The sequence below is a fragment of the Bubalus kerabau genome, chromosome 4 (genome assembly GCF_029407905.1).
Source record: "Bubalus kerabau isolate K-KA32 ecotype Philippines breed swamp buffalo chromosome 4, PCC_UOA_SB_1v2, whole genome shotgun sequence".
In the NCBI taxonomy this organism is placed as follows: Eukaryota; Metazoa; Chordata; class Mammalia; order Artiodactyla; family Bovidae; genus Bubalus; species Bubalus kerabau.
This window is the reverse complement of record NC_073627.1, coordinates 131,538,395-131,551,218: the sequence shown is the minus strand read 5'-3', so window position 1 is coordinate 131,551,218 and position 12,824 is coordinate 131,538,395. Positions and strand designations below refer to the sequence as shown.

The window sequence follows — 12,824 nt, the reverse complement described above, 5'->3', positions numbered from 1 at the left end:
AGCCCTGGGTACTGCAGCCTTGCAGTCTTAATAGCGGTTCATTAATAGCATCTGATAAACCATGTTGAAAGTACAAATTCACTTGTATGAAAAAAAGAGGGTGACTTAATTATTACACAAGAAAAGGGTGGCCCCTTTATAGAAAAAGCATCTCACACTAAAATCCATTCTAACATACAAACATATTATTCTCCAAATGAATCTACTTTCCAGGAGGAAAAACATCCAAATAAGCATTTACGTGTCATGTGAGGTTTGATGGAAAAAAACAAAATCAAACCAAAACCCTTTCTAACTTATCTTCTTTGAAGACTCAGTTTAAAACAGGCAAATCTGTCTCAGGAGTTAAATGCCCTTGATCCAATAAACACAAGTTATTATGTTTTAGGAATAAAAATATAATATGGCTTGATCTGCCATAAAATTGTTCCATTTGTGATATGCACTAGGGAGCAGTGAATGGATTTATTGTACCATGTTTTACACCTGTACACTTCAATACATTTAAAAATCATGACAAGTTAAAATGTTTCAGATCAAACATATTAATAAAGCCTTCTACATAAAATGGCAACACCTGTGCTGACACAACAGAAACACAGAATCTCTGGGTGGAAGTGCAATTTTCCCCTCGGCTATGTGAAACCCCAATATACCACTTCTGATAAGTGGCCACTGAATCTCAGCTCAAACATCTCTAGTGACAAGAACTCACTACCTGACAGAGGAATATATTCCCATTTTTAGAAAACTATATTTATATGGAATTTACATATAATATACAACCAATTCTTAGGGCATATCCTTTGATTAGTTCTCACACATGTATAAACAAACCCATGTAAGCATGATCACATCAACTTTTGAGGGGTTTTTTTTTAATTCACAGAAAAAAGAAGAGAATCCCTCTTCAACCCCAGCTAAATGCCAAATTAGACTCCATTCAGAGCTCAATCTGGACCCTATTTGTCCACTGTGATCTTGGTTCTTTATGCTGGGCCAAACTATACATATACAACTTTATTCTACTACAGGACACCAAGCCCCAAACAACAAAGCCTCCTCACCCCTATCTACCAACCTTCCCTTTTGCTTCTGATTTACTTGTTTGCTTTCATTGACCTAGGCCTCCCAAATCTGACAACCATCAACTTAACACTGGCACCTCATATTGTTCTCAGCATCCCTTAAACAATTATTTAAACCATTTATGAGGATCACTGTAGTTTTCTCAAACTAGAGTAATGAATAGACTTTTCCTTTTTAAAGGAAAACAATTCTCCAAAGAATCTAAGAATATGTTTATGGATTCAACACTGACTTAGGTTTCCTTACCTGCCTGAAAAAAATAACAGAATCTTAATAAGCAGTTATAAGAGCACCTAAGATTCTGAAGGGAAATGTGATTTATTAAGTTAATACTTGTCAAGCAGAATGAAATTTGGGCATTTGAATCAGAACTATGAAGAATTGTTTTCCCTTGTTGGTAGTTGTACAGTTTTATTAATGTGCCTGGAAAGTACAGGTTTAAGAAACAAATGCAAAAATTCCAGGTATGTTCCTTTATTCTTCTCTCTGAATTCCAGCCAGCTTTCAAGGCCAGCTTTAGTCTTAGATCCCAACCAAATAAGCTATCTTGGTTCTGAGCTCCAAAGATAGATAATATATTCACCTTAATTATATGCATTCATATACACAGAAAAGCCCAGAAACAGGCACATAAACACTATGATACACAGGCAGAGTCTACTGGCCTAGAGTAGGCAATAAGCAGGGTGGGTAAGTATGGTGTTGACATTAGGGGATTCCAGTAATAGGAAACGGACTATAGGAACTATAGTACTAAAATGTCTAAAGGTATTGGTGGTGGCAAAAGTAGAATTCTAAGCAAAGAGGGAATCAAACAGGGAGGGACAAAGGCAAGAATGCAGTGGGTCAGGGAAGGGAATGGTGTGTGTGTGTTAGTCGCTTAGTTGTGTCCTACTCTTTGCGACCCATGAACTATAGCCTGCCAGGTTCCTCTGTCCATGGAATTCTCCAGGCAAGAATACTGGAGTGGGTTGGCATTTCCTACTCCAAGGGTAGGGAAGGGAGTGAGAAATAAGACAATATCTCATGGAGTCCACCCATCAATTTACAAAGCTAAGTGTTGTTAACATTCTGAAGGTCACATAAATAATAAATGGAAGAATCTGATCTAATCAATTACAACCCAGTTTTTATGCACTGGGAGTAAAACTTAAGTATAAAAGCCATACAGGATATGGCAAAAGGTAGAGACAAAACTGGATGAGCAGCAATAGTGACAAGCTATTGAGCAAATGGCCCAGAGTTTTTCTAATTCCTCTTAACTAGAAACAGGGCTGGTTCCACAGTTACAAGAACAGAAGAGGGCACTTGAGCAATAAGGCTGAAGAAAAAAAATCAGGGTGTCTAGTAGATAATAATTAACATTTACTGAAATATACATGGATCTCTTAACGGCTTTGCAAGTACTTACTTATTATGGTGAAAGTATATATAAAATTTACATTTTTTTAAGTGTATAATTCAATGGTATTAAGCACATTCACAATTTTGTGTAACTAACGTGACTGTCCTATAGGTTCTTTTTTAATACTGTTCTCTATTCTTCATTGTACTGAGTTTAGCACAATACTATGCACACAAAAAGCATTCCATAAATACATGGTTAATTAGCCTAAATACTATCATGTCCATGTGATGATAATGAAAGGATGTGGTCACTTTAGTTATGTTTCCAAATCATATCGTGTCTAAATGGAGTTTCTGTTGAGTCCTTGACCATGTGGTCATGAGAACTCAGTCACCCTGGGAACAGTAATCAGGGGTTCTCCTTTGAGCGTTTGCCTAATAGCATTCTGTCTCATGTCTTTACACAGACTATTATAAATAGGACATCTGTATAGAGCCATGGCTATACCCAAAATTTTCTTATACAAATCTTTCTTAGATTAGGGGCTAGGAGTGCTTATATAACCTAATAAGAAATATAACTTGTACATGTTTAGTTTTCTTTTTATATCAACTTTGAGGTATAATTTACATACATTGTAACTCATCCATTTTATTGTGTAAATATTGATGATTTTCAGCAAATGCAAATATTTGTGTAACCCTACATGTACAGATTTTACAAACTGAATTAGATCAGATTATGAGTTTTAAAAATTGAATAAATCATGATTATAAAAACAAATATTTTTGGATTTTTTTTATTATATACTTCTCTTTCATACACAACTATATTAACAGATTCTACAGATACCTAACTCAGAAATTTCAAGCATTTAGCTGCTTCTGATTCAGAAGCATAAAAAAGTAAAATGCTTCAAACAATTTACTGTACTCAATTTTAGGTGTTACATTTTGAGAAATAAATCCACAAACTAGAGTAAATAACTAGTATTGAAAAGCTGAGAAATTAGATTCTAGAAGAAACATTAGAGAATCAAAGGTTCTTAAGAGAAGAAAATATGCTGAGGTGTGGTTGGGTGAGGAAGGATAATGTTGATCTCAAAAAGCTGAATAATTTTTTTTCCTTTCCATTATGTTTTAGTACAAGAATATTGAATATATTTCCCTGTGTGATTGGGTAGGACTTTATTTATTCTGTACATAGTATTAATTATTTGCATCTGCTAATCACAAATTCCCAGTTGATTCCTCCCTCACCCCCTACCCTTGTGGCAACCACAAGTCTGTTCTCTATGTCTGTGAGTCTGCTTCTATTCAGTAAATAAATTCATTTGTGTTATATTTTAGGTTCCAAGTATAAGTGATATCATATGGTATTTGTCTTTCTCTTTCTGACTTCACTTAGTATAATCTCTAGGTTCATATATGTAGCTGCAAATGACATTATTTCCTTCTTCTTTATAGCTGTGTAGTATATAGAAAACCCTAATAACTCCACGTAAAAACTACTAGAATTGACAAATGAATTCATGAAGGTATCAGGATATAAGATTAAAATTTAAAAATTTCTTTTAATCACATAAAAAAATATTTAGGCATAATAAACTTGACCAAGGAGGTGAAAGACTTACATGCTGAGAACTATAAAACATTGATAAAGGAAAGATGATTCAAAGAAACAGAAAGATATTACATGCTCTTGGATTGAAGGAATTAATACTGTTAAAATGGTCATTCTACCCAAAGCAATCTACAGATTTAATGCTATCAAGCTACCCACAACATTTTTCCCACAACTACAACAAATAATCCTAAAATTTATATGGAACCATAAAAGACCCAGAATTGCCAAAACAATCCTGAAGAAAAAGAACAAAGCAAGAGGGCTTCTCTGGTGGTCCAGTGGTTAAGAATCTGGCTTGCAGTGCAGGGGACACAGTTTGACCCCTGTTCTGAGAAGACCCCAAATGCAGTGGGGCAACTAATCCTGGCACCACAACTACGGAAGCCTGAGCACCCTAGAGCCTATGCTCCTCAACAAGAGAAGCCACCACAATGAGAAACCCACACACCACAGCTAGAGAGTAGCCCCTGCTGGCTGCAACTAGGGAAAGACTGTTTGCTACAAAGAAAACCTCAGTTCAGTCGCTCGGTCGTGTCTGACTCTTTGCGACCCCATGACTGCAACACACCAGGCCTCTGTGTCCATCACCAACTCCCGGAGTTTGCTCAAACTCATGTCCATTGAGTCAGTGATGCCATCCAGCCATCTCATCCTCTGTCGTCCCCTTCTCCTCCTGCCCCCAATCCCTCCCAGCATCAGAATCTTTTCCAATGAGTCAACTCTTCACATGAGGTGGCCAAAGTATTGGAGTTTTCAGCTTTAGCATCAGTCTTTCCAATGAACACCCAGGACTGATTTCCTTTAGAATGGACTGGTTGGATCTCCTTGCAGTCCAAGGGACTCTCAAGAGTCTTCTCCAACACCACAGTTCAAAAGCATCAATTCTTCGGCACTCAGCTTTCTTCACAGTCCAACTCTCACATCCATACATGACTACTGGAAAAACCATAGCTTTGACTAGATGGACCTTTGTTGGCAAAGTAACGTCTCTGCTTTTCAATATGCTATCTAGGAGAAGGCAATGACACCCCACTCCAGTACTCTTGCCTGGAAAATCCCATGGATGGAGGACCCTGGGGGCTACAGTCCATGGGGTCGCTAAGAGTCGGACACAACTGAGCGACTTCACTTTCACTTTTCACTTTCCTGCATTGGAGAAGGAAATGGCAACCCACTCCAATGTTCTTGCCTGGAGAATCCCAGGGATGGAGGAGCCTGGTGGGCTGCCATCTATGGGGTCGCAAAGAGTCAGACACGACTGAGCAACTTCACTTTCACTTTTCACTTTCATGCATTGGAGAAGGAAATGGCAACCCACTCCAGTGTTCTTGCCTGGAGAATCCCAGGGACAGAGAGCCTGGTGGGCTGCCGTCTATGGGGTAGCACAGAGTCAGACACAACTGAAGCGACTTAGCAGTAGCAGCAGCAGGTTGGTCTTAACTTTCCTTCCAAGGAGTAAGCGTCTTTTAATTGCATGGCTGCAGTCACCATCTGCAGTGATTTTGGAGCCCAGAAAATAAAGTCTGACACTGTTTCCACTGTTTCCCCATCTATTTCCCAGGAAGTGATGGGACCAGATGCCATGATCTTCGTTTTTTGAATGTTGAGCTTTAAGCCAACTTTTTCACTCTCCTCTTTCACTTTCATCAAGAGGCTTTTTAGTTCCTCTTCACTTCTACCATAAGGGTGGTGTCATCTGCATATCTGAGGTTATTGATATTTCTCCCGGCAATCTTGATTCCAGCTTGTGTTTCCTCCAGCCCAGCGTTTCTCATGATGTACTCTGCATAGAAGCTAAATAAGCAGGGTGACAATATACAGCCTTGACGTACTCCTTTTCCTATTTGGAACCAGTCTGTTGTTCCAGGTCCAGTTCTAACTGTTGCTTCATGACCTGCATACAGGTTTCTCAAGAGGCAGGTCAGATGGTATGGTATTCTCATCTCTTTCAGAATTTTCCACAGTTCATTGTGAGCCACACAGTCAAAGGCTTTGGCATAGTCAAGAAAGCAGAAATAGATGTTTTTCTGGAACTCTCTTGCTTTTTCCATGATCCAGCGGATGTTGGCAATTTGATCTCTGGTTCCTCTGACTTTTCTAAAACCAGACTGAACATCTGGAAGTTCACGGTTCACATATTGCTGAAGCCTGGCTTGGAGAATTCTGAGCATTACTTTACTAGCATGTGAGATGAGTGAAATTGTGCGGTATTTTGAACATTCTTTGGCATTGCCTTTCTTTGGGATTGGAATGAAAACTGACCTTTTCCAGTCCTGTGGCCACTGCTGAGTTTTCCAAATTTGCTGGCATATTGAATGCAGCACTTTCACAGCATCACCCTTCAAGATCTGAAATAGCTCAACTGCAATTCCATCACCTCCACTAGCTTTGTTTGTAGTGATGGTTTCTAAGGCCCACTTGACTTCACATTCCAGGATGTCTGGCTCTAGGTCAGTGATCACACCATCGTGATTATCTGGGTCATGAAGATCTTTTTTGTAGAGTTCTTCTGTGTATTCTTTCCACCTCTTCTTAACATCTTATGCTTCTGTTAGGTCCATACCATTTCTGTCCTTTATTGAGCCCATCTTGGCATGAAATGTTCCCTTGGTATCTCTAATTTTCTTGAAGAGATCTCTAGTCTTTCCCACTCTGTTGTTTTCCTCTATTTCTTTGCATTGATCACTGAGGAAGGCTTTCGTATTTCTCCTTGCTATTCTTTGGAACTCTGCATTCAGATGCTTATATCTTTCCTTTTCTCCTTTGCTTTTCACTTCTCTTCTTTTCACAGCTATTTGTAAGGCCTCCCCAGACAGCCATTTTGCTTTTTTGCATTTCTTTTCCATGGGGATGGTCTTGATCCCTCTCTCCTGTACAATAGCACAGCCAAAAAAAGGAACTAAGTAGGAGGCACAACTCTCCCAGACTTCAGACAATACTATAAAGCTACAGTAACAAAAACAGCACAGTATTGGCACAAAAACAGACACATGGATCAATGGCACAGATTAGAGAGCCCAGAAATAAACTCACACAAAGGAGGCAATACACAATGGGAAAAAGACAGTCTCCTCAGCAAGTGGTGTTGGAGAGCCACATGTAAATCAATGAAGTTAGAACATACTCTCTCACCATGCACAAACATAAACTCAAAATGGCATAAAGACCTAAATGTAAGACAGACACCATAAAGTGAACATAGCCAAAACATTCTCTGATATAAATTACAGCAATGTTTCCTTAAGTCAGGCTCCCAAGGTAATAGAAATAAAAGCAAAAATAAACAAGTGGGGTCTACTCAAACCTATATGTTTTTACACAGCAAAGAAAATCACTTTAAAAAAAATAGACAATCTACAGACTGGGAGAAAATATTTGCAAATGATGTGACCAACAAGAGATTAATTTCCAATATATACAAACAGTGCATACAACTCAATAACAAAAAGGACAAACAATCCAATCTAAAAATGGGCAGAAGATTGAAATAAACATACAGATAGCCAATGAAATAAACATACAGATAGCCAATAGGCATGTGAAAAGATGCTCAATATCTCTAATTATTAGAGGAATGCAAATCAAAACTATAATGGGGTATCACCTCACACCAGTAAGAATGGGTATCATTAAAAGGTCTACAAATAACAAATGCTAGAGGGGGTGTGGAGAAAAGGGAATCCTCCTACACTGCTGATGAGAATGTAAATTAGTACAGTCACTCTGGAAAACAGTATGGAAGTTCCTCAAAACACTAAAAATAGAGTTCCCATATGATCCAAAAATACCACTCCTGGGCATATATCTGGAGAAAACTATAATTTGAAAAGACACATTCACCCCAATGTTCACAGCAGCACTCTACAATAGCCAAAACATGGGAGCACCCTAAATGTCCATCAACAGAGAATTATGTTATTTACATACACTGACAATTTTACCTCTTCTCTTCCAATTTGGATACCTTTCTTTTTCTTGTCTGATTCCCATGTTTGGGACTTCCAATTCTATGGTGAATAGAAGCGGTGAGAGTGGGCCTCCCTGTCTTGCTCCAGATTTTAGTGGGAAGGCTTTCAGCTTATCACTGTTGAGTATTATGTTGGTTGTGGTGAAAAACTTTTATAAGGAAAAAAGACTTTTTCAGGACAGGGTTTCAGAGAGCAAAAGTACCAGAGGGAAGTTATTAAGGGCAAAGTTTACTTTACATAAGAAAAAAACTTCTAGGAGTTAGCACCTCCAAATGGAATGAGTGTATCTCTGCACTGTGATTGTTCAAAAGGAAGCAAAAGATCATCTATTTCAGAAGCTGGAGCAAGAGTAGAAGCATCAGATTAATAGGCCTCGTAAGTCCTTTCCAATTCCAAACCTGAGATTGTGTGACCTAGGAACTTCCTATATTTATAGCCAAATGTCAGGGAAACCATAATTCAAAGATGTACAACCCCTAACTCATAGTTTGTCAAGAACAATGAACTAAACCCAAACAGAAGCATATGCAGAAACAGACATGCACCTGTGTACACACACACACACACACCCCTTCCCATAATTCCTGGGAAGGAAAATAAGAGTAACTTACAAAAATAATGACAGAAAATCTGTTCTATCTTTGCCACCAAATCTACTTTTGTTCCCCAATCTTTGTTAACAGTATCACTGGCCACCCAATTATGTAGAAAAAAGCCTTAATTTATTTTGACTCTTCCACCTTTCTCCAATTTCTTATAAATTGACCCCAGAAATGCCTCGATGCTGCCTTTTACATTTGTATTAATATTTGTATTGCCATGCACTCAGTGAAACTCTTGCAATTGATTCCAAAGGTCCTTCCACCTATATTCTCCTCCCGCCCAGGGCAATTATTCACACGGCTAATAGTGATCTTTCTGAAGTACAGACTATCACATCGCTCTATCTACTCAAAAACCCACTGGCTCTTTAATATCTACAAAGTAAAGTTCAAATTCTTTGGTATGGCTTTCAATGGCATCTCAATCTCCTTGCTTAGTTTACCCATGGTACCTTATGCATTAGTCACATTGTTAACACTTGTTATTCCTGAAAGGACAGTTGTGCTCCAACACTTTGCGACCCCATGGACTGCAGCCTGCCAGGCTCCTCTGTCCATGGGGATTCTCCAGGCAAGAATACTGGAGTGGGATGCCATGCCCTCCCTCCAGAGGATCTTCTCAACCCAGGTATCAAACCCAGGTCTCCCGCATTGCAAGCGGATTCTTTACCAACTGAGCCACCCAGGAAGCCCATACACTTTTGTACTCTATGTTTTTGTTTAGATATTTTCAACTGCACCCCTCATTCCCACCTGTGGAAATTTTACTCAATTTCCAAGGCTCAAGGCAAATGCTACCTATCTTATGACACTATTCTTAATGTGCCATGACACCTGCAACTTTCCCTTGGAATTAAACACTTCTCCTTGGAGCCAATAATACTTTTCATAGCTTATTTTTACATTTAACAATAATTCTTGAAATTTCTGTTTTGGTGGGGTCCAAGTTTATGGCCACCCACTGTAAATCCCTGAAGGCAGAGAGCAGGATTCATTTATTTCTATATACAATCTTGTCAGAACCCTAATACCCAGTATATTCTATATAAAAAAAATGCTTAATAATTTTTTTTAATTGAAGTGGGATTTGAGGACACTTAAGACTTCAGTCCATAGCTCAATACCAGTCTTAGAAATTGTAAATTCTATTAAAATTCTAGTCAAAGTCTAGTAATTGATAAAAGCCTCTTATTCTATTAATCTAACATCTCTGAGTCAAAAACAGTTATATACTTACATTCACTAGGAGAGAGAAATCAGTGACCAGTTGGCTAAGTTCAATTAAGTCCTTAAAAAGAGAGAGAAAGAGGAAATTACTTACTTTCACGCCTCACAGCTGCCAAAAGGAAAATCATTTCTAACATACCGCTTCTAAGGTCTCCCATGATTCTGCAGCATTTTGATCTCGAGGAATTTCAGGCAACGCATAAATCTGAGTCATACTCTGAGGATCAGCTTCATCTTCAGTACTGTGAAATGTTCCTGGATGAACATAGCCTCATGTTTAGAGTATATCTGCTTTGTTAGAAAGATGGTAGCATGAATCAATTCCATGAAACAATTACCATGTGAAATGCTTACTAATTAAGTTCAGGCTAAAAGTAAATTGATTATCTATGGGGAGGTTAGTTAACAAACACTATTTCTTTAATTATTCTACAAAATCATCTAAGAAAATTACTACAAAATTACTACTTAATCTGAACAACCAGGGCTAGAAGCTAAAGTAGCATAAAGTAGAACTGTTCTATTTGGCCAATGTTCTATGAACAGATAACCTAGTCGAAATAACACTTTTCATTGCTAAATCAGCAACATTTTCTTTGGCTATTTTAGTAATACACATCAGATCACAAGATTTTAAAAGTAAGGAAATGATGCATTTTTAGCAATGAAAAATCAGTCATTTTTGGTAATAGTAACTTTGTTATTAAACACCTCTTACCATATGTATCCTTTTGCACATACTGTCATCCTTCTCCTCAGAGTAATTTTTCTGACCTGTGCCTTCATTCTTCTATGTCTTTTCTGAATTTTAAAAAGTCATCAACCCTTTAAGCCTTTAGTCATTAACACTGCTATAAAGATGAATTTATACTCCAAACTCTACCTTCAAGTCTTTCTTATTACCTCCTCCTTGGTTTTACCAATGTCATTAAACTGATATTTATAAAATGCCTACTATATGCCAATCAATGTGCTAAGGTCAATCAGTTCCAAGAAGTCATAGTGGTTAGGAGTATCGGCCTAGTTGGAAAGACCTGGGTTAGAATTCTAGTTTGCCTATTTACTAGCTCTTTGATTTCTTTGGCTTATTTCCCTCATTTGTAAAATAAGGTGATGTTTATTTTAAATGGTGCCTAGCTTATCTATTAAGAATACTGTCACTGCTGTTATTGTTAATGGAGTTTACTATATAATGTGTGATATAGACATGTTTACAGGCCAAGTTCAGTACAGTCTGAAAAGAACTATGATATGGGTTAAGTATGGTATGCTATGTGAGCACAGAATAAAGGTATTTAACTGAGACTTGTAGAGAAAGAATGATCTGACAAGGTTGTGAAGCTAAAGCCTGAGGATGAACAGAAATTATAGTGCTGAACTGGGGCAATCGTGAAGGGGGAAGGAGAGAATATTAAGGTCAGAAAGACTAACGTGCTTAAGTTTAAGAACTGAAACCAGTCAGTATAGCTGAAGCACAGACTATGACAAGAGAAAGCAACGGTTGAGGCTGGAAATCTAAGGTGACATCATTTATGCCATTGTAAATTACATCAAAGAGTTCTCTGTCTTTCTCTTAAGATCAATATGGAACTTTTAAAAGGATTTGGAGACTATTGGGAAATTGAGGGTGCCATAATCAGATTTCAGATTTAGACAGGTAACCACAGCTGTAGTGTGAAGAACAGATTAATGATGGAGTTGAAAGGCAAAAAATCAGAGTGAAAACCAGTTGGGAGGCTTTTCAATGTGTCTGGTGCTAAATGATGATGGTGTGCTCTAGAACAGTGGCAGTGGAAATGGAGAGATGAGATCTGAAGGTCTACTTCCCTTTGTCTTCCTTACTGAAAGCTCAAAACATCTAGTACTTTAATATTTCTGAGCATCCATTATGTTTTGGGTTGAGCATCAAAGATAAAAAAGTGAACAGTACAAAGTAGCTGTTCTCAAAGAACTTACATTCTAGAAAAGTAAACATACAAACAGACAATCCTAAAACAATAAGAGACTGCACTGATATCTAGATAAATAGATACAGATACCTACAGTGTTTATGGGAGTTTCAAGCTGGGCATGGTGTCTGACCAAGTTTGGTGTGGTGTGCAGTTTATGGAACAACTTACTAAAAAAGGTTAATTTTTTCTTACTAGGCTAATAAGACAGGAATATAAATTCTAAATAGAGAGACCAACATGAAAAAGGTCCTCAAAAAATACCCAATATAGCTTAACATAAAATCAGCAGTCTGGTCTTGCCAAAGCATAAAGTTGAAAACGTACAGCTGTAAGTATAAGACATTATAGATGGTTAGGAGGGACCTTGCAGCCCAGTTAAAGACTTTGGACTTTATTTGGAAGACCATGGAAGTCTACTAAAGGTTATAAGCAGGAAAGTAACATAGTGATGTGACTTGATGTATTCCTAAAAGTAAGTCATTATGACCCTTAAGTTCATCTTTTCTACCAATTTCTCTTTTCATCTAAGCCTATGTGGTTGTGTTAGTCGCTCAGTTGTGTTCAACTTTTTGCGATCCCATGGGCTGTAGCCCGCCAGGCTCCTTTGCCCATGGAATTCTCCAGGCAAGAATACTGGAGTGGGTGCCATTCCCTTCTCCAGGGGGTCTTACTGACCCAGGAATTGAACCCAGGTCTCTTGGATTGCTGATTTTACCATCTGAGCTATCAGGGAAGCCCCTCTGAATGGTATTTTATAAAACTGCATTACTATTTTACTTTCTCCCCATATCAGTTTGTGAATGTTTTACCTCTTAAGAAATAAAACCTATTTGAATTGTTTAGGAAGGACAGTCAGTTGATTAAAAGTTAAAAATTTGTAGGTTTATCAGAATTGACAGTGTTCTTTTAATTTTGAATCTTAACTAAAATGAATATATTTCCCTACCTTAAAGGTAGAGCAAAAACAACACATACAAAGTTTTACATTACAACATATGGCAAATATCCAACA

The 12,824-nt window shown here is 37.8% G+C and overlaps 1 protein-coding gene across 6 annotated transcripts in view; it reads right to left on the bottom strand.

The window, feature by feature from the left end:
- Nucleotides 1-12,824, bottom strand: part of STX17 (syntaxin 17) — an 86,332-nt gene that overhangs the window by 17,289 nt on the left and 56,219 nt on the right. For all 6 annotated transcript variants that reach the window (XR_008713715.1, XR_008713714.1, XM_055578657.1 and 3 more), the window contains exons 5-6: nucleotides 10,000-10,115; nucleotides 9,871-9,921 (exon numbers count right to left, since the gene is read on the bottom strand). Coding sequence is in view for 4 of the 6 variants with exons in the window: in XM_055578657.1 (XP_055434632.1) it covers nucleotides 9,871-9,921; nucleotides 10,000-10,115 (167 nt within the window). In the remaining 2 variants the exon portion in view is untranslated. The remainder of the gene's footprint in view (nucleotides 1-9,870; nucleotides 9,922-9,999; nucleotides 10,116-12,824) is intronic.